The 21,923-nt window shown below is 48.5% G+C and overlaps 2 protein-coding genes across 17 annotated transcripts in view; both read left to right on the forward strand.

Annotated features, from left to right (window-relative positions):
• CKAP2 (cytoskeleton associated protein 2) overlaps nt 1-21,923 on the forward strand; it is a 327,617-nt gene that overhangs the window by 125,130 nt on the left and 180,564 nt on the right. The window lies entirely within an intron of this gene.
• ATP7B (ATPase copper transporting beta) overlaps nt 188-21,923 on the forward strand; it is a 65,246-nt gene continuing 43,510 nt past the window's right edge. For 8 of the 16 annotated variants that reach the window (XM_084981579.1, XM_084981580.1, XM_084981590.1 and 5 more), the window contains exons 1-2: nt 188-498; nt 816-925. In XM_084981579.1, the coding sequence (XP_084837705.1) occupies nt 872-925 (54 nt within the window). In that variant the 5' untranslated portion in view covers nt 188-498; nt 816-871. Of the gene's footprint in view, nt 499-815; nt 926-17,465; nt 17,906-21,923 lie in introns of those variants that run through there. The other 8 variants (XR_014819345.1, XM_021065286.2, XM_084981578.1 and 5 more) reach the window with 1 other exon arrangement.

Here is a 21,923-nt window from a genome sequence, read left to right on the forward strand (position 1 = left end):
CCAGTAGAATCTCCCGGGGAGTGGACAAGTTTTCGGCGTGGCTCACACCAGGCCCCGCCCCTTAGGCGGAGCCACAGGGAGAGTTGTGCATGGGGAGGGCGTGGCCTGTGATGGACAGCCAGCACTCCCGCCCCCGGCCCCCTCCCCCACTGGAGGCCCCCGTTCGGGCGCCCCCGCCCCCAGTTCAGATCCCGCCGCCAGTTGGAAACCAATGGGAGGCTCTTCCGCTTCTCAGATCGATTTTCCAGGTGCGGAGTCCACTCCCGCAGCTGCTCGGCGTTTCGGACCCGCTGCGCCCAGGAGTCAGGGGAGAGCCCGAGAAGGAGCTGCGCAAAGCCGACCCTGCACCGGCCCTCGCCACGCCGCACCTTCCCCGCCGGTGGTGGGGGAACCTTGGGATCTGCATCTCTGGCTCGGGTCTACGCAGTTCGCCCTTTCTTTCCTCTACGGCACACGCCAGAGGCTGAAGACCGAGGCCGGAGCGCATCGGGCGGAGAGGTAGCGGAGCCCTGGGACAGGGGATGGGCCACCCGGCCGTGGTCCCGGCTCTGCCGAGGACACTTGGACACAGGCAGGCCCGGGTGTGGGTGAGGGTCCCCGGGCAACCCTCCGCTCTAGTGCTCATCCCTGCCGCCCCTCAGGGCCAGGGATGCGGTGGCGCGCAACTTTGAATCAGCCGGTGGGGTTAGGGCTGCTGATTGCCGGTCCGAAATACAGGAGTCGGTTCGGTTTAGATCCAAATCACGAGGGTGCCATCCTCGCCGCGCTCCTCTTCCCCCTGGGTTTTAACACCGCACCTTTCCTCCCCTGACCAGGTGACCTTGGGCTCTGGGCCGCGTCACAGAAGACATTAAATTAGTTCCTCCAGGAGATGAAGCCTGAGCGGGAGAGCCAAATTACAGATCGAGAAGAGGCCAGTCAGAGAGTGAGTTTCTTTCTCCGGGCGTTGTGCGCGCACACCTGCCTGGCCTAGGGGACCGTCCACGCCCACCTGCGGTCCTTTCGCCGCTCCTGGGTGTGCGTGGGGAAGGCTGGGCGCGTGGTTTGTTAGAACACCATTTAGGAAGGGCATACCATTAACTGCTTTTTAGGAACAGCGTAAAACACTTTTCTGTTCGTCTGCTGTTAAGGACTTTGGTGCTGGAGAGGTAAAGTGAGGGTTGGGCTGCTGTGTAAGATATCTAATTGCTCAATACAATTAAATTAGTTACCCTGAAGAGTTATTCAGAGTTGGTGTATAGACCCCTTTATGGTCTTTCCAGGTCCAGCAACAGTGTTTTGGGGTTTTTTTTAAGAACTTTTTTTTTTTTGTCTTTTGTCTTTTGAAGGCCGCACCTGTGGCATATGGAGGTTCCCAGGCTAGGGGTCGAATTGGAGATGCAGCTGCCAGCCTACACCACAGCCACACCACCGCCAGATCCTGAACCCACTGAGCGAAACCAGGGATCCAACACGCAGCCTCATGGTTCCTAGGGAACTCCAAGATCTATTTTAAATTCATTTAAATTATGCAAGATGCACATTAGCAGGAGAAGCAGATCCATTTTACAGTCTTTTTCTGTTCATGTACTTCTGTCTTCATTCAACTTAACATTTTGAGGCACGGATTTGAAAAGCAGTATATGCAGTGGTGGTAACACATCTCTTATGTTAATGCGTTTTTATGTCTCCAGGAAAATCTTTAGGTTATTGTGTGTGTGGTTTTAGAATATTCATTTTACATAAATGAGATCACATGGTGTGTATTTTCCAACCTTCCCCCCCCCCAACCCAACAATGTATTTTGGAGATTGTTTCACATTGGTGGATAAGTATCTGTCTTGCTTAGTTTCAGCTCTGCACAGTATGGATGAACCGCAGTGTGTTTGTTCTTTTCCTGTGGGTGGACATTCTGGTTGCTTCTATTTTTTCCCCCCCTTGCAAGCGGTGCTGTAGTGGACATCTCTGCACATGGCCTTTGAGTATTTCTCTAGGTTAGAAGCCTAGGCCAGGGTTGTGAAGAGTAGGGTGCTTTTCTACAGATTTCTGAAATTAATTAGACAATTATGGGGGGTGCCCCTTTGGGGTGAAGTTCAGCTAGGCCCTGGCGGTATGGAAATGAAAGATAAATGGATTAACGGCTGGGGGCTGGGCCAAGAGAGGCTGGTCAATGGACAATTCTTAGTGCTATGACTCTGCATTTAAAGAAGGTGCTGGGAGAGCACCTGTGGGGGAGGGGTGGCTTGTATGGAAGGGGAGACTTGTAGCCCCCCTGCTGTTTCTGCACAGCTCTGCCCTCCAGAAAGGTCCTTATCTTTCCAGATCAAACTCAAGATTTGTCTCTTCTTAAAATTTTCTGCAACTGCCTCTGCCCAGGCCATGCCTCACCCTCTTCTGGATTCCTTTGATAGTGGTGCTAGCCAACGTTATTGAGCTTTTTTATATGCTGGGCGGTGTATTTAAGCACTCTGTATTCCTTTATGTACACTCATTTAATCCTCACAAAACTTTTTGATGTAGGTCTTATCTTCTTGTCATCACCAGTTATTCAACATTTTTTTTTTTTTTAGTATAGGCGTTTGTTGGAGATATTGTGGGTTCAGTTTCAGATCACCACAATAAAGCAAACAGGCCTTTTTTTGGTTTCCCAGTGCATGTAAGAATTATGTTGCACTATACTCTAGTCTATAAAGCATACAATAGCATTCTGTCTAAAAAATGTACATATCTTAACTTAAAAATAACTTTATTGCTAAAAATGCTGACCATCATCTGAACCTTCAGGGAGTCATAATCTTTTTGCCTGTGGAGGGTCTTGCCACAGCCAACTAAAAATTGTCACTTGCCATCTGGTTCTATGAGAATGAAGGCATGAGCCGCTGTAGTCACTGACCTTCAGCATACCCGGAAATGAGTTCCAGGTGGAGACCAGGAATGAGGCACTTTATGCTCTGGGAAAACTGGCAGGACAGGCCTTCAGATAATTTCAGATTTTTATGAGCCAAATTTCCTGTATCTTCTCATATGTAGAAAAGCATTAAAATCATTATGGAGGAGTTCCCTTTGTGGCTCATCAGGTTAAGAACCCAACTAGTATCCATAAGGATGAGAGTTTGATCCCTGGCTTTGCTTAGTGGGTTAAGGATCTGGCTGCAAGCTGTGGTGTAGGTTGCAGACGCAGCTCAGATCTGGTGTGGCCATGGCCGTGTCTTAGGCCAGCAGCTGCAGCTCGGATTCAACCCCTAACATGGGAACTTCCATCTGCTGCAGGTGTGGCCCTAAAAAAAAGCAAAAAAAAAAAAAAAAAAAAAAAATCGCTAATCTCAGATCACCATAACAAATCTAATAATAATGAAGTTTGAAATATTGCAAGAATTACCATAGTGAGACACAGAGACACAAAGTCAGCAGTGCTGTTGAAATAACGATGCTAATAGATTTATTTGATGCAGGGTTGCCACAGACCTTCAATTTACCAAAAAAAAAAAAAAAAAAAAAAAGGCATTATCTTCAAAGCACAATAAACTGAGTGCCTGTTATCTACTATGTGCCATACATTCTAAGCACTGGGATCCAGCTGAGACCAAGCCCCCGCCTTCAAGAAATTTGTGTCCCGGGAGTTCTCACTGTGACTCATCAGAAATGAACCCGACTAGTATCCTTGAGTATGTGGCCCAGTGGTTTAAGGATCTGGAGTTGCCTCGAGCAGCAGTGTAGGTTGCAGATGCAGCTCGAATCTGGTGTTGCTGTGGCTTAGGCCAGCAGCTGTAGCTCCCATTTGACCCCTAAGGAAGGAAGGGAGGAAGAAAGAAAAAAATTTCTATCCTAGTAGGAGGTACAGAAAAAAAAAAGAGTAATCAGATAGTGCTATTTCTGGCCCTGAGAGGTGCTGTGAAGTGCGTGGGTCTGGGGCCGGGGGCACAAGGAATGACTCGGGGCGGAGGGAGATGCTCTTTGAAGCAGGTGGTCAGGAATTTCTCCGAGGAGGTGGCGTTTGCACGGAGACCTCAGTGATTCAGGTTTGGAGGAAAGTGTTCTGCGTTGAGAACTAGAGGGTGTCAGGCTTCTAAGTCGCAAGTCCCTGAGTGTTTGAGGAGCAGTAAGAAAGCCAGAGGGAAGGAGGGGAAGAGGTGGAACATGACGTCATCGTTCATCATCCTTACAGATGGGGAAACCGAGGCTGGGAGGACTTAGGTAACGTGCCTGAAGTCCTACACCTAGTAAGAGGCAGACCTGGAATTGAGTCCCCCTGGGCTGTCTTGCTTCCTCAGGTGTCTGTTTTCTTCCAAACTTATCTGACCATTGGTTGTACCACCCGGCTTTGATTAAACTTTCCTTTGCAGTATAGCTTCGAATAGAGCTTTTCTTTGCAAATCTCTGCTTCTTGAAAGCGAGGACCAGTTTGGTATCGTTTAAAAAATACCCTTCCCCACATCTAATAGGTGCACCGCAATTGCTCTGGAGTAAATGAATTAGCGCATGATCCTTTCACCTGGTTTTCTCCTCAGAGGCCTCCCCGTGGGTCAGCAGTGACCCCGAAAGGGAGGAGGCCCATGACCTGGCTGTTAGCCTTCAGTCACCAACATTAGGGAGCACTTTCTCTTTGCCTCGTGCTGGGCCAGGCCAAGGGATGTGGAGATGAGCAGGGCAGCCCTGCCCTCTTGGAACCAACATGTGTAGGTGCTGGGGCACAGGTGCCCTCGCAGTGGAGCACCCGCAGGAGACAGTGGATTGGCCTCTTCTGGGAGGGATGGAGGAAGGATGCAGGGAGGTGGTGTGGGAGAGAGGTTTTGGAGGGGGAGTGGGTGTTGGCTGTTCACACAGTAGAATGGAAGGAAGGCTGTGGCTGGCAGAGACCAGCATGAGCAAAGTTCCAAGGATGGGGATACAAAGATGCCCTGGGCGGGGGGCTGTGAGAGGCTTGACCAGGCTGGGAAAGTGATTCTGGAAGGCCCTGTTTTTCAGGGCAGGAGTTTGGACTTTATGCCTGAGACTGGAGAGTTGGAGGCACTCCTCCAGGAAGAGGTGAGCTGGGAGCGGAGCTGCTGGCGACTTGCTCAGACAGTGACCAATCCCAGCAAGACCATGGGGGGCTGAAAAGCCTATAAGAGAACTGGGAGTTGGCTGTCTTGCCCTTTCTCCTGTGGAGTCTACACTCCTGAGTGTCCTGCGTCAGAGGCCAGTGGTGGTCCTGACAGCAACAACACAGCAGAGGTGGTTCACAAGTAACTGGGTCATAAACCATGGAGGTGAGAGCGCTGGATTTGTAAATGCTTTTTCACTTGGCACACATTCTCTTCTCCATTGCAAGTATGGAGATGGCCCAAAGACAGGATTACTGTTCACTGGTAGCATAAATAGTAAGGACGAATCCGCGTTCAGGTGCGCACAATGTTATCACCAAGTGAAATTATGGAATGTCTGTGATTTTTTTTTTAAAAAACTCGGTTAAAGGTAAAAATCTGAGCAGATAAAAGTTTGATGAGATAAAGTAGAAGGGAAAGCAGACAGTGACTTGTTATTGCGTTGTAACTAGCACTGCAAATAAGATGTTAGAAATACCAGTAATTGTGAAATCTGGTTTTAGAATATAGCAGTTTTGTTGAAGCCCCAGTATCTCCTGAACTAAAAGTCACTCTGCCTTGGGCATCAGAAACATTTTAAATTCTTTAGAAAAGTATAATAAAAGTAATTTACCTCCACAACAAAAATTTGAAAAAGACCTAAAGGGAAAAATTTACTTTTATTCCTGCCATTCTTAGATTCTTTTTTTTTTTTTTTTTCTTTTTTTTTGCTGCACTTGCAGCCTGTGTAAGTTCCTGGGCCAGGAATTGAACCTGCACCACACAGTGACCTAATCCACAGCAGTGACAACACCAGATCCTTAACCCGCTGAGCCACAAAAGCACTCTACTTAAAAAACAAAATTTAGCTGAGTACAGATCTAATTAGCTTTATTTAATTATTCATAAATAGGGCAGGCTCCCATCTTACCATAAAGAAAGGAGCTCTGAGGAGCTGTACAAGATGGAAAATAGGAGTTCCTGTCATAACTCAGTGGTTAACGAATCTGACTAGCATCCATGAGGACGCAGGTTTGATCCCTGGGTTTGCTCAGTGGGTTAAGGGTCTGGTGCTGCCGTGAACTGTGGTGTAGGTTGCAGACGTGGCTTGGAGCTGGCATTGCTTTGGCTGTGGTGTAGGCCAGCAACTACAGCTCCAGTTTGACCCCTAGCCTGGGAACCTCCATATACCACAGGTTAGGTCCTAAAAAAAGGAAAATAGGCAGAGTGAGGCTGGGTGAGGAAGTTATTCTAGCAAAGAGTGGATTGTTTCAGGTAAGGTCACCTTCCTATTGGGGTCCCTTGGCAGGTTATCTCACTAGTGCTGACGAGGTAACTTCAGATTGACTGGTTGAAGATCGTGACATTCCTGGGAGAGGCTGAAGTTGCAGTTAGGTTAGACAATAAGTCACAATTTGCTGCTGTGGGGCTGAGCACAAGTGACTCCATTTGTGGCTCCTGTGCTGGCTGTTTCTTTTTTAACGGGATGACCATTGTTCATGTGTTTGTAAACTTTCTTAATTGTTTGCTTTTGCTGCTTCTAGTTTTTAGGTTTTAGAAGTAAAATATATTCTTGCAACTCAAAGATAACCAATATTAGCATCTTTGGCATAGGTTATTCCAGTCTCCTTTTTCTTCATTTTTTCTTTTTTTTCTAAACCCAGTGGTGCTGACAGTATAGATACACTTTTTAAAAAGTTTTAAAAGTTGTCCATTGGTGAGTCTGTTATTATTATTATTATTATTACTACTACTACTATTATTATTATTGGATCTGTGGCCTCTCTTTCTCTGTCCTGACAGACCCAGTTTACAGTCTGAAGTGTTCTTTCACCTGCACCCTGGATTCTCTTGTCCCTCCATCCTGTGGCCCCGGCAGCAGTGCCGCAAACTGCCTTCTCTGCTCGTACAGGAGAGTGGCAGAATTTGCCATGGAAATTCAGGCAACCACATAGTTGGTGCTCTGGCAGTTTCTTGATTCTAATCTTGATTGTGCCTGCAAGTGCTTTTGACTTGTTCTTTCTCAGCTTCTGGGTGATTCAGTCCCTCACCACCTGCTCTCTGCTCAGTCTCTGCCTTCCTTTATTCTTCGCAAATGACCTCACCGCTCACCTCCAAACAACTGACACCACTCTGTATTTTCTTCTTCAACTTTCTGCCTATCTCTAAGTGTCTTCTCTCCTCATTTTGTTCAGATACGCGGTCCATTTTCACTTGCTCATCTCTAGTCTCAAGGGGCCCCCTGTCCTCTCAAGATCCTCTCCTCTCCCAAGGTCCCCCCCCCCCCCCCCGCGCTCCGCCTTCCCTCTCAGCCTTAACTAGTCTGATCAGGTCTTTTCTTCTCTTGCCCTCTAGTCTCTCCCTCCCTGTACGGACGCTCCCCTTCAGCTTATAAGGTCATCCATCTGCCTTCATTCGGAAGGTTCACTGCCTTGTGTCTCACTGCCATTGTGCTATCTCTCGTCCCGCCCCAGTTCTTCAGAAAGGATCGTCTGCACTTGTGTGTTACCACACCTCCCTTCACTTTAGCGTTTTCCCATCTTTGTTTTATTAGTTTATTGAATACGAAAGAAATAGGCATTTATACATATACACAGTATAGTTATGAAGCATAGTAAGATAGAGAACGCCCGTGAGCCCACCACCTTGTTGTGGTCTCTGCACTTGGGTGGGAAAAGAATTTTCAGGATTTAAATCAAGGTGTAGATAAGACAAAGTTTATTGAAGCAAGAGATACGGTTAATGCAGCGGGCCAACTTCCTGATAACCAGGGAGAGCCGACTCTGGGCGCGTGGTCATGTCTGTTTTTATAGCCCAAAGACAAAGGAGTGCGAGACGTGGTCTTGCCGTGCACCTGCTGATTGGTTGGGGAAGGATGGAGTCTTCAGATACATGTGCTGATTGGCTGAGGAAGGATGGTCTTTGGATTCACTTACTGGTTGGGGCATATGTTGCCCCTATAGGGGCGGGGTAAGGAGTGGACTACATACCTTTCCAAATAGGGGGCAGGAAGGAGTGGGCCAAGTTGCTGGGGTGGGGGGTCCTTAGGACCATTGTAACAGTTACAGTGAGACAGGCGGGCTGATAAAGGTCTGGCAATTCTTACCTCGGCCAGAGGCTTTTTGAGTTTTATCTCCTTGGAGAAGCCCTGAAGTCCCCCACACCTGATCCAAGAAAGAATATTCTCAACACCATGGCTTCTACCCATCGATTCCTCGTCCTCCTCTTGTGTCACCCAAAGAAGCACCCACTATAGAGGTAACCAGTGTCCTCATTTTGTGTTTACTGTAACCCAGTGGTTTTTTTTTTTTTTTTTTTTTTTTTTTTTTTGGTGGGGGGTAACATTTTATTACACGTATATGAATGCCCAAATAATACTTTATTTAGTTTTGCTTGTTTCTGAGCTTTGTAAAAAAGATACTATAGGCCAGCCCCTACCCAGGGCGGCCCACTCTCTCTGAGGGTGTAAATAAAACGTGCAGTACACTGAAAAAAAAAGGATGCTATAGTGTGTTTAGTGTTCTGCGACTAGCTTTTCTCACTACACATGTTTCCAAGACTCATTGCAGGGCAGTGTGCCGTTGTGGGGGTGCAGCACAGTTTATTCATTCTCCTTGAAGGATATGGGGCTGTGTGCAGGTTGCTGCAGTCTGATACTTCAACTGCCTCACCGCTCTCTTGGAAGCTTTCTTGTGGAGGCTTCCATGAATGCCAAAGGCATATCCTCTCTCATTCTTGCTCTAATGGCCTCTCTACCACATTATGCAAAACACCCCCCAGCTTTATGGAGATATAATTCACACACTATATACAGTGCACAGATATGTACAGTCATCGTCACAACTGATCTGAGAACATCTCCATCACCTCGGAAAGAAACCCTGTACCCTTTAGCTGCCGTCGGCGCCGTCTCCCCATGGCCCCTGTGCCTGAGCAACCACAACTCTCCCCTCATCCCTATAGATCTGCCTGTTGTGAACATTTCGTATAGATGAGACCTTTGTCTTGTCCCTGATCTGAGGGGGAGCTCTCCGCCGTGATGCTGACACCCCTTGTTGATGCTGCTTCCTGGGCACAGCCTTGGCTATGCTCAGTCACCTTATGATGACAGGTATCTTGTCTTGGCTGTTTGTTTCCTGACCTTACCCAGGTATTTAGCTCTGCTAATTGCTGGCTGATCAATCTGTTGTTTTCAGCATTGCTCTGGACATAAATTGCTCCACTGTCGGGCCTATTCATATTTGATGGGGTAGTTCATAAGATCCTTGTTTTGAGAGGAAAAATGCTGATGTCCTGCCCCTGGAGAAGAAAGCCCTGACAGGCAGCTCTCGAGGGAGGGGCCCTGCGTTCATGGCTGTACCAGCCTGGAGTGGAGTTTCCATCTTGCAGGATTGGGATGGGAGGGGGGCAGCAAGGTTTTGGTTCAGAGTCTGTGTTCCTACCAAATTTTAGTGGATCATGTTTCTTCATTGGCTGTAGGTCTCTAAAACTAATTTCAGAGGCTTTTTTAAAAAAATAATTCCTATTGTAGCTGAACAAGTTAAGACTTGTTTCCATGAGGGTGCTGGTTTGATCCCTGGTCTTGCTCAGTGGATTAAGGATCCGGCGTTGCCTTGAGCTGCGGTGTAGGTTGCAGATGTGGCTTGGATCTGGCGTTGCTGTTGCTGTGGTGTGGGCCGGTGGCTGCAGCTCCAGTTCAACCCCTAGCCCGGGAACTTCCATATGCCACTGATGCAGCCCTAAAAAGAAAAAAAAATTTTTTAAACTACTTTTCCTGGGGAGCAGGTCTGCAGAGCTTGTCATAATGCCCAAAGTCCCCCCTCTCCGCTGCATTTGACAGGTGTATAATTAGACTTGTGTTTTCTTTGGCTGTGTGTCATAGAGACCCCAGAAAACACGGCTGTTGGTGAAGTCGGGAGGTTTGCAGCCTGGGTTGGTTTGGCATCTCCACAGTCATCAGGAACCCCGACATTCCTCTGTCTCTGCTCCAGCATCCTGATACCTGTTGGCCTTAAGATGGCTGCGAGGACCACAGCCCTCCAGTTCGTGTCGAGCACAGCAGAAATGGGGATGAGATAAGGACAAACCCACTCTTTCTTTTAACGAGCCTTCTTAGGAGCCCTGACAAACAACTTTTCCTTCTATTTCATTGGCCAGAACTTTGCATCAGTTTTCTATGCTCATGTAGGTCATGCCTGCTCTTGGTAGTATTAAAAAAAAAAAAAAAATAAGCAGGAGTTCCTGCTGTGATGCAACAGGATTGGTGGCATCTTGGGAGCGCCTGGATGCAGGTTCGATCCCTGGTCCGGCACAGTGGGTTAAGGATCTGGCATGGCCGCAGCTGTGGCTTAGGTCAAAACTGTGGCTCGGATCTGATCCCTGGCCCAGGAACTCCATGTGCCTTGGGGTGGCCAAAAAAGAAAAAAAGAAAAAAAATTTGAAATCTAATTGGCTTTATTAGGCAGCCCCCCACCTAGCACTGGACGGGCACTCCAAGAGGCAGAGGTAGAAAAGGGAAGGCTGAAATAAGATGGGGCATGAAGGTATTAGCAAAAAAAAAAAAAAAAGAATAGAAAAAGAATAGGGTTTTTGGGGGCTAGGACCTCTTGGTGGGGGGCAAGGGAACAGCAGGGATCTTTATCAGTTATCTTAACTAATGTTGATTAGGAAATTCCAGATTGACTGTTTTAAATATTTCCAGGAGGGGGTGAAACTACAATTTAGTTTTGATTTGCTGGAATGGGGGGGGCAAGTGACTGCATTGGGGGCTTGTTATTTCTTTTTACTTTTTTTTTTTTTTTCCTTTTTCTTTTTAGAGCCATACTCTTGGCATATGGAGGTTCCCAGGCTAGGGGTCGAATCGGAGCTACAGCTGCCACCCTACACCACAGCCACAGCCACAACAACACAGGGTCTGAGCCGGGTCTGCAACCCACACCACAGCTCACGGCAACACCAGATCCTTAACGCACTGAGCAAGGCCAGGGATGGAACCCCCAACGTCATGGTTCCTAGTTGGATTCGTTTCCGATGCACCATGATGGGAACTCCTGTTATTTCTTTTCAAGCATCGTATTTGAGCTTAGACTGGAGCTTGGAGGGCCAAAAGAAGGAGTTAAGTCGAGGAGAGAGCCGGCTTGGCATGGGGCACCTTCGGAATGCTGAACACTGTCTGAAAGTTTAGCAGTGGGTGTTTTACAGCAAGCACATAAAGTCAGCTGGTTTTTTTGTGTGTGTGTAGTCTCTGTCATTCATCCATTCAACAAATAGTTCTTGAGAAACTTTTAAAATATAAGCACTATTTTCATGCTGGGAACACAGCGGTGAGTGAAGAAAACAGACAGCTCCTGCACTTGTGGGACTTTCGTCCTAATTGAGGAGTCGGTCAGTCAACAAAGTAAAATCTATGTTATTGTGCCAGGCGGCAGTGGAACACGACATAGCGAAGGGCCATAGGAAGTGAGACTGTTTGAGCAGGGACCTTGGGAGGAGAGGAGGTAGGTGCCGGGGAGGGATAAGCCAGGAGCCACCAGGACGGAGGCCCTGAGGCTGGAGATGCCTTGCTGGGTTCCAGGAACGGCAGCTTCTGGATAGTCTTAGCAGAGGAGTCGGGGGATGGGAGTGAGCCGAGGCTGACCAGTGAAGGCAGAGGGGCCGACTCTGCGAGTTCTTACATGTAAGGATTTTAGGCTTTTCTCGAAGTACATGGAAACCCCGTGGAGGTTTTTAGGGGGACCTTATCATCTGATTTCCCTTTTAAGAGGATGCCTCTGGCTTTTGTTTTAAGAATAGATGTTAGGAGGTGAGAGCAGAAGCCAGGTGGAGGTCGCTCAGGAGATGATTTTAATAATGCAGGTGAGACGTGCTGGGGCCCTTGGCTGCCCTGCAGGGGATGCGCTGGGGAGTAGTTGGTGCTGGATGTAAATGGAGATGGAACTGACAGGATTTGCAGAACATTTGTACTTGAGTTTGAATTAAGCAGGTGATTCTTGTCAAGGCCGAGTCCAGGGTTTTTTTCCTGGGCAGGTGGAAGGAAGTTGTCCTTTACTAAAACAAGGAAAACTGGAAGAAGTGGGGGAGGGGCATGTGAACTAAGAAAAAAAAAAAGCACAGTCTGAGAGCAGTGAATTTCAGCATTATTAGGGGACCTTACTGAATTCTATAGCTCAGGCGAGGAACCAGAGGTAAGGGAGGAACCAGGATATATATAATTTTTTTGCTGGAAAAAAACACATGGTCAAACATAAAAAGATCACAGCTAATCACAAAGAGCTGACATCTCAAGGTAATGATTTTAGTGCTTTTCTGTGTATGGGAAAATATAAGAATCTGAGGTCATTGAAATTTTTCCTTGGATAAGCATCTTACTATCTTGGGGGCCAGTATTCAAAGCACAGAATGCTTTCTGTTCTCCTCCTTCCTGAATCCCTTCCCCCCACACAGTGGCGACTGCAGGGCTGAGGGCTTGATCCTTGAACTGGAACAGCAGGTGACATTTTTTCCTTTCTAGACATCATAGCAGGAGCTCGAGTTTTAGACAGGTCAATGTGTGAGAGGCATATTGTAAATTAAAAAATACATGCATAACCATAACATTGACAGTTATGTTTTTATTCGGTGGACAGAACTAAGGACTTAAGCCTGGGACACAGCGTCTGGGGTAATTCTGAGAGAATGGTCCGAGGAGGCGAGGGGGGAGCTAGGATACACAGGAGTTTTGCAACCAAGGGCAGGGAGTTGGAACCGAAGATTACTGTTCATAAAAGAAAACTAGCTGTCTCAAGTTAAGGAATTTAGTGCTCTTCTATGTGTGGGAGATGCAAGGGTGTGGGCTCACCGAAATCCTAAGCTCAGCTCACTGGGGCTGCCCTCTGGTGTTTTCACATCCTGCGCTCCCTCAGGGCTCACCCGAGGAGGTCGCTGCAGTCGCTGATGCCTGCGACATCCTTTGCTTAACTGATACGGCCGCTGGCAGTATTTTATTTCTCAATATTAAATATCCAACAGGAGATGTTGCTTAAGCTTTTGGGTCCCTAAGTGTGGAGTGTGGGGGTTATTGGCTCTAGGTGGGATTTCTTCTGGACTGAATGAGGTCACCAAGGAGACGGGTGGGTAGGAGATCACGCATGGGCCGACCCGGGAGCTGCAAGAGGTTTGTGGACTCGTCGGCTCTTGTGAAGGACTCCGAGGAGCTCCCAGGAGGTAGGGGGAGAACCAGGGGCTGTAGACAGGGAGACTGACCTTGGGGGCGACGGCTCACCCCAGCAATGAGAGGGCAGGTGTATTCAGGCGGGTGGGTGGTTGAGATGGTCGCAGGTGCTTTGCTGGTCCTGCAGCAGCAGGGAGCGGGCTCATCCCTGGAGGTGGGCGGTGAGGGTGGGGCTCGTGTCTGAGGAGCGGGGAGGGGGTGCAGGATCCCCAGCTGGAGGGTGAAGGGTGGGAGGACCAGGGAGATGGAGCTGGACTGCCCGTGGCACCAGGGCCTCTCCGGGTTCATGGTCGTGAATCAGCGTGGCCAGCCAGCTGGGTGTGTTTTATCTCAAACTGGTTCAGCCTCAAGGAGACAGAGCTGGAGTCTGTGGGAGCTCAGAGGTAGGCAGTGCTGGCACCGGATAGGAGGGCAGCGGAGGAAGTCGAAGGCCTGCGTGCTTTACTGTGGAGTCAAAGCGTCGGCTCTTTAATGGGATGCTGGTGTTTCTCTTTTTGGCCCCGTCCAGCCTCTTTATACTGCAGACCGGCTCTAGGTTTCTCCACTCAAGGCTGTTCAGCCACGCACAGTTTCATGGACGAGCACTCCCTCCGGCGAGCAGGCCTAGGTGGTGTTTTGGTTTGGGTTTGCCTCCTGTTCATAAACTGGTATAAAAATCACAGCGGGGGCACGGGTGCGTGAGGTACAGACCCCCCAGCCCAGCGGTCCTTCCCCAGCAAGTCCTCCAGCAGCACCCCCTCCCTCATCCCCTCCCTTCCCCCCCCCGTCCCCTCCCTCGCCCTCCCCTTCACCCCCTCTCTAACCCTCTCCTTTACCCCCAGCACCTGCTGTTTGAATCATTTCTTTCTACTGTTCTTCTCTCCTAACTTGCTGATAAACTCCCGAGGGCAATAACTGTGTCTTGTGTCCCCTGTTGCACGAGGCACTGTTTGGGTCTCAGGTGCTGAGTTTTTATTTATCTCCCCTCTGCCCCCGTGGTGTATGGGAACCTTCCAGGCCCCTGCTTCCCAGCATGCGGCTTAGTGTCAGGTTCTGTCCTGCTGTCCTGTCACGGGATCCGGGCTCCTCTGTCTGTCCTGGGAGGACTGGCCCAGGATTTTTGCTTAGCAGCCCCGCCCAGCGTGAGCCTCCCCCGGGGCTGAGCAGGTGATCTTGGTGAGCCCCAGATGTCTGTTCTCCAGGCAGGGTCCTTTGTCCCAGAGGTTGGTGGAAACATGAGCTGCCCATCTGCCTCTGGGCCCAGGCTTCTCAGGTTCTAACAGGATCGTTCAGGACAGCAAAGGGATTTTTGTCTTCATACAGAAAAGATTCACAGAAACTGGGGAAGGTGGGTAGGAGATAAACCAGATGCATTTTATTTTGGAAAATAGCTGATAAAATTTGTACAGGTGGGAGGCAAAATAATTTAGGGCCCGGAGACACTTGAAGACCTGCAATTCCAGAAGGAGCATGTGAGACACTCATGGAGTTTGTCCTCACATCGAGATAAGGGCACAAAAGACACCATGGAATTCCAGATGTGAAGCACATTCCAATCTTTCTGTAGTCCAGCTCAGTGAGTATTTATTTAACATCAGATATTTGTTCATTGCCTTGTTACGTCTGTGGGCAGATAAGACTAAGAACCTTGTCTTGCAGGAGCTTACATGCTTCCTGGTGCTGAGCACATGCTTGGCCTCAGGACCAAGCGGGCCTAAGCTGAGTGCAGCCTCCATGGAGGGAGAAGACTGGTTCTCCCCACACAGCAAAGGCTCTGTACCTGCTGGCTTAGTGGTGTGGGCTTTCGCGATGCTGGAATTGGGAGAAGGGAGAGACCCCCGCCCCCTCCAGGCCAGGCTGCGTGGAGGCCACGCCCCTGAGGGGCAGGACTTAAAGGATAAGGAGGATTAGATGGGGAGGGGGCGGAAACCTAGGGGTCAGGTGTGAGCAAAGGGGAAGGTGCCAGGAAGAGGAGTTTGGACCAGATTCTCTAGTCTGGGAGGGAGGCTCAGCTCAGGTCCTGTTTCTCAGGTCTCTTAGGTTCCACGGGAACAAGGACAAATTCACCGTTTCCACCCACAAAACTGCCCCCCACCCAGTCCTCCCCAGCTCCGCCAACCTGGAAAAATGGCATGGGCAGCCTCCCCGTCCTCCCTCCCCGTCCCCCAGCTCTCTTGATGGCTGAGCCCCGAGGGCCTCCTCATTTGTTTAATCCCACTCTGCTATTTACTTTCTCTGCTCCCTGTAACCCCGCTCCTCTGAGTCCTGGTTCCTGCCCAAACTATTGCTAAACCACAATATAATCATGTCAGTCCTCTGCCTAAAGCTGGTGGTTCTCCACCATCCACAGGACAAAGTCTAAATTTCATACCCTTTACAACCTGGCCTGGCTTCCTTTTTCTGGCTGTGTTCTGGCCCTGAGTGACCATTTAGGACAGGTAAAAGTATTTTACAATAAAGTATTCAAATTTTCTGAGTTCCTGTCATGGCTCAGTGGAAATAAATCTGACTGGTATCTGTGAGGACGCAGGTTCGATCCCTAGCCTTGCTCAGTGGGTTAAGGACCCGGTGTTGCTGTGACTGTGGTGGAGGCCAGCAGCTACAGCTCCAATTCTACCCCTAGCCTGGGAACCTCCATATGCCGTGGGCGTGGCCCTAAAAAGACACACACACAAAAAAATATTCAAATTTTCCATGATTTCTGGTGCTAACAGGACAGACGTTTCAAGGGACAAATGAGGCCAACATACCTTCCTTATTAACCCTGCAGAGCTATAGCACAGAAGCAGATAATGGACCCATTTCACCTGGAAAAAGTTAAAATGTGAATAGCAGCTCATATTTGATAAATGACCTTTGGGAAGGATTTCCACCTAAAACCGTAAAAAAAAAAAAAAATTTTTTTTTTTTTTTTTTTTTTTTTTTAAATCTGGTGCTCAAAGAGATAGAAACCCACTTATAAAGCCCAGTAAAGGAAATGTGAGGTGATCAGCAGGTGTATACAAATCCTGGTAGATTCTACTGGGAAACGCGAAGGCCCTGCCCAGGAGGCGAGGTTTGAACAACCACAGATACGTCAGCGATCTCTAGGATGGCTCCTGACCCTGCAGGGGTTTGGGGCCCGAGGCCCTTGGCATCAAACATGCCTTTCCTTTTTGAGTCACTGATTCGAATGGCATTTCTTGGAAATGGAGGTGGATTCTTTTTCAAGCGCATAGAAAAAGCCACCCTAGGCACGTTGGGGGGTTGGCTGCCCTGAGCGCACTTTTAACTGCGGAGGAAAAGTGATCGCAGGAAACCCATAAAGAGGCAGAGTCCTCAGTGACCTTGAGCCGAAGGGCATATGTTCTAAATGCCCTCCTTGGGTGGTCAGCCCTGGGAAGGTGCCCCCCTAGTTCAAGGCACATTCCCCTACGGGATAAGCTAGGACACGGAACAGCTGTTTTTCCATTCAACTCAATTCTGTCCTCCGTGTGGACACTCCGGAGGTACTTGCAGCAGGAGGTCCTGCCAGGTCCTGCAGGCAGAACTGTTCCTCCCATGGGGATGAGGTCGCTCGTTTCCGCTCCGTCCGGTGGGGGTGGGGGTGGGGTGGGAGGGGAGGTAGTGCTGCTGCCTGGATTACCCCACGGCCGTGTATCTCCCCTTAATCCTCCGGTGGAGCAGAAAGGTAGCCTGAGACGCCTGAATTGTCTTAATTCCTGGCTGTTCTGCCACATATAAAATACGGACGAGTCTCGTTACCCAGTGAGTTTCTGCAGTCAGCTTTCACAGAAGTCAAGCCATTGGTTCAGGGGAGAACAAAGCTGCAGGAAACATGGAACTTTCTTACCCCTTCTTGAAAATGCAAGTCATGTTGCCTAGAAAATACTTTTCTCCCTTGGTGATCTGCACCCTGCCAGCGCTGGAGCTATGGAAGAGGCAGCTGAAGTTATTCCAAGAAAGCGGTGGAAGTTTGGTAATAAAAGGAAGTGACATTTCCCCCCTGCCTCCAGGCTGGGTTCCTGGGAGTGCAGAGGGCCAAAAGGAAACTGCTCAGCATGGGGAGGTGATTCTTTGCTGGGCCCCCTGCCCGCGGGCCAGGCGTCCTAGCCGTGCTGGGCACGCGAGAGAGCGGGGCCGTGTGCAAAGACTCCCAGTGCTGAATGCAATGTGATGAGTAAGAGGATGCCAATTGGTTCGATAGGTGTAGGTAAACAAGAGCAAATATATCTAGAGCGGTGTGCAGCCTGCCCAGGTTCCTGGAGGCTTGGCTGATAGCCTCTCCGGGGCTGGCTCAGGGGCAGAGGGGAGAGTGCCTGACTCAGCAGGTGCCTCCCCACCCTGCCCCCGCTGCTAGTCAGGAGGACGCTTTTCAAGTGTTTTCATCTGATGTGACCAGATAGCCTGGAGAAGGTGAACCGCTGTCTTGGGGGGTGAGAGTGTGACCATGGACCCTGCCATGGAGAGAGCTGGGGACCAGATGCCCGGGAGCTCCGAGTCATCCTGCCTGGCCACTCTGGATGACCCACAGGTGATCCTTCTGTCTGTCCACAAGCAGTGGTCCTTCAGGAGGAGTCCTGGGGCCAAGAGCTCCACCAGGCCAGTGATTTCAGAGGGGGAAGACCCTCTCTCATCAGAGGCAGAATTTCCACAGAAGGTTTTGAACAGAACACAGGAAATTGGTTCCAATCAGGTGAGAGTCATTGCATAAGGGCTGAAAAGCCGTGAAAGCTTTTTTTTATCCTCCAGGAGAGGGGGGCTGCTCTGGGGTAGGGGGTGAGCCAGGAGTCTGGATGAGTCTTCCAGAGAGTGAGTCGATCTTGAGTTTTGTTGCTTCTTAATTTCAGAATATTCTGTAAGCCACTGTGGGGCAAAAGTTTCCCAAAACGCAAACCAGAAAAAATAGATCTCTCCTGTTTTTATTTTTTAACATGTGTACCTTATTTTGTTAATCTTCACATTTCAGCTAAATAAACATTTGAAACTGCTGCTGCCTAATGAAACTGCTCTTCTTAAGCAAGTGAAGGGTTTGTTAACCCAAACGTCAGGTCATGTTCAAAAGCAGGGCAGTGTAACTAACATTTTGTGAAAATCGTGCTTCAGTAGCATTTCCGGGTGGGGACCTTTCATTGACCTGGGTAGATGGAAAAAAAAAATTAGGTATAAAGGAAAGCTTTCTTAAGTCCTTTGCTCCTTTAAGAGTTATTTTTTCACCCCGCTAGCCTGGGAACTTCCATATGCTGCAGGTGTGGCCCTAAAAAGCAAAAAATCTTTTTAAAAAGAGTTGTTTTTGTTTCCTCTGGTGTTAATTGTTTAAAAAGTCTTTAAAACTAAAGGAAGTCTAGAGATGTTTGAAATGTACTGTGCAAGAGATTTATGAATGTTGAAGGAGATTTATGAATGTCCATCTGTCCAGTGCGGTCAACTTTTATGTTTCTAGTTGACTGTCTTAAGATAGCAAAAAATATTAAGTTTTTTTGTAAAAATGCTTGAGAGCATGTCTTTATTTTTTGTCTTTTTTTGCCATTTCTTGGGCCGCTTCTGCGGCATATGGAGGTTCCCAGGCTAGGGGTCCAATCAGAGCTGTAGCCGCCGGCCTATGCCACAGCCACAGCAACTCAGGATCCGAGCCGCATCTGCGACCTACACCACAGCTCACGGCAACGCCAGATCCTTAACCCACTGAGCGAGGGCAGGGATCGAACCCGCAACCTCGTGGTTACTAGTCGGATTCGTTAACCACTGAGCCACGATGGGAACTCCGAGAGCATGTCTTTAAAATGTTCCAAGTACTACTTGACAAAATCCAGCCTATGTCTGAGATATTCTAATAATTTTTATTTTATTTATTTGTTTGCTTTTTTTTTAGGGCCACACTTGCAGCATATGGAGGTTCCCAAGCTAGAGGTCGAATCGGAGCTGCAGCTGCTGGCCTACACCACAGCTCACGGCAATGCTGGATCTTTAACCCACTGAGTGAGGCCAGGGATTGAACCCGTAACCTCACAGTTACTAGTAGGATTCATTTCCAATGTGCCACAACGGGAACTCCCTTTAATGATTTTTAATGGCCAGTTTTAACCTCATGTGACCAGGAAAGCAACTCGAACCTGGCCAGAGAGCTTTTTGGGAAGGAGGGTCAGGCTGGAGGCTGGGATAGAGGCTCAGGGTAGAGGCCAGGCTGGAGGCCAGGGTAGAGACTGGGCGAGAGATGCAGGCGCATAGGTGCGCCTTGCCCTTGGTGGACTGTGAGTTGTGGCAGGTGGGTCTTAAATGCCTCCAGTTTCAGATTCCTTGTTGCAAAGTGGAATGAGAAGTCCTGCCTCTCAGAGGTGTAAAAGCACCTGCGAAGTACTATATAGGCCACAATCGTATCTTCCCTGCCAAAATGATGTTCAGAAGGATTCCCACCTCGGAGATGTATGGTGCTCTCTGAATGTCTGGTAGAACATGTCAGCAGTTAATCTCTCTGAGCACGTTTGCAACTATTTTTTTCTGAATATCTGATTGTAAAACTAACACCTGCTCATTGTACAAAACACATTTAACATGAGGCGAGAGGAATGTAGGAAAATATAAAGAAAATGAAAGCAGCCATTGCTTCAGCCGTTTTCCTACTGCACGCGTGAATGTGTGTATGTATATGTGAGTTTGTGTATAAGTACGTTGATTTGGTGTTTTTTACTTACTATTTTGTGGAGATATATATTTATGCATATAAACACGAACATACATAATATAATTTAGATTAATTTTCCCCAAATGGGGGAAACGTGTAGTGGCTGGTTTATGATGATAAGAACCAAACTGAAAGCCAGTTACAATTGAGGACCTGTTTACTGTTAACAGTGTGTTGACTCAAAGTCTATTATAAATTAAACTCTGGAGCTACTTGAGAGCTAACTTATTTTGTACTTGGCATATGGAAGGGACTTGCTCATGTCACCTCATTTAATCAACTTCCTCCTTTAAGAGACAGCAAACTGCAATCAAGAGGGTAGGTAATCTGCCTGAAGGATTTGATCCCGGGTCTGAGGACAAAGCCCTTTGCTTTTCTGTTGGCACAGGGAAGTGTTTAACATGCTGGCTGAGACAGGGTTTGAAAATAGTCGCGTATTGGAGAGCGCTAATATAATATATAGTGAGTAAAAGTTAGCTTGCAGGTGGTGCGTGAGTCACAAAAGATGCAGGTAAGGGCTCTGAAGAAAACATTCCAAAATTGTGTCTATTGTTGTGGAGTTGTGCACTTGTATTTGACATTGCTCCTACAGTGTAGGGTACAGCAGTTCTGTACGATTTAGGCTGAAGACATGACATTGAGCAAGACGTTTTTTCTATGTTTTGGACAGGGGGAAATTTTTTTTTTTTTTTTTTTTTTTAAGGCTGAACTGGTCAAAACGCAGTCTGGAGCAGACATCTCTCTCTGCTGTGGGTGAGCCTCTCCTTTGCCCTGGCGGCAGCAGCTCCGTGGCTGGGCTGAGCCTGGTGCGGCTCCTAGGCAGTTACCCCCCCACCCCACCCCGGAGCTCTCTCAGTGCAGAGGAGAAGGCGGGGGCAGGGGCCTGGGTGTTCTGCCCCCCGCATCCTGTAGGCTTCCCTGGGTCTCTTGTTACGTCTGGAGCCCAGGACAATCGTCTGGAAAGGAACAGGCTCCTTTGTCTCAGAATCCCCTTTGGAGAGTTGCGGGAAGTCGAGGCCCCTGGCTCTTGTTCCAGTTGGAGGGTGCAGGGAACTTGCCCTTCCTCCCAAAACCCCTGCCCAGGCTTCCTTCCCTGGGGCCCTCCTGACGGCTGCAGCCACGGTGGGCCGCTGTGTCGAGTGTCTTCATCTTCCACTGGGGCGGTGGGGGGGGGGGGGGCGGAGGCAGCGCATGGGTCTGGGGGAGGGCGCCGTGGAGCGCGCGAGGACAGGCGGAACCGGAAGTGGATTTCCGTGCAGGATGCAGCCATGTTGGACGCACTGACGGATGGACGGCTGTTTGAGAGTGTGAGGCTGTGGGCTTAACATTTCAAGAAAGCAACACCCGGAATTCAGTGCTGGGTGAGGGGTGGTCAGGCTGGGTGTTATTTTTGCCTGGGTGAAATCAAGACAACCCAGCTGGCACAGACCTATCCCTGCTCAATAAAGGATAAAACTGGATGCATTGGGCAATCTAGTCACTTAAAAAGTCACGAGCAAATTGTCGCGGAACCGTCATGGTCAGCAGCATGCAGTATTATTCACTAATGGAGACCTTCTCCTCCTATTTATTTTCCCCTAAAATTAGTATCAGCTGGATATAAACATCAATAACAAAGTACAGAAGTATGGATTTCTTCCTCTTTAGAAAAAGAGGTAGTGTTCTCCCCCCCCCTTTAATTTATCGTGGATGTCTTAACATATCAGGACATGTAAATTCACCTTTTTTTTTTTAAACCACTGCATAAAATTCTCTTGGATGGCTACTTTATGTATCCTGTTCTCTACAGAAGCATATTTAGATGGTTTCCATATTTTAACTCCCGGGTGTTGAAGTGGACATTCTCATGTCATGGTATATCTGTTTGTTGAAATTCTCAGAAGTAGAATTCCTGGGACAGAGGCAGTGGACATTTAATATTTTGACAGATAGTGCTTAACTGCTCTCAAAAAGTTGGGTAAAATTATTTATCTATCAGTGGTTTTTGAGGACTATTTTTTATTTTTATTTTTGGCCGCAACCATGGCGTGAG

This window comes from Sus scrofa, chromosome 11 (genome assembly GCF_054392235.1).
Source record: "Sus scrofa isolate SSC_HxYL_T2T_F1_AM1 chromosome 11, Sscrofa_HxYL_maternal_Yorkshire_Landrace_v2.0, whole genome shotgun sequence".
Taxonomy (NCBI): domain Eukaryota; kingdom Metazoa; phylum Chordata; class Mammalia; order Artiodactyla; family Suidae; genus Sus; species Sus scrofa.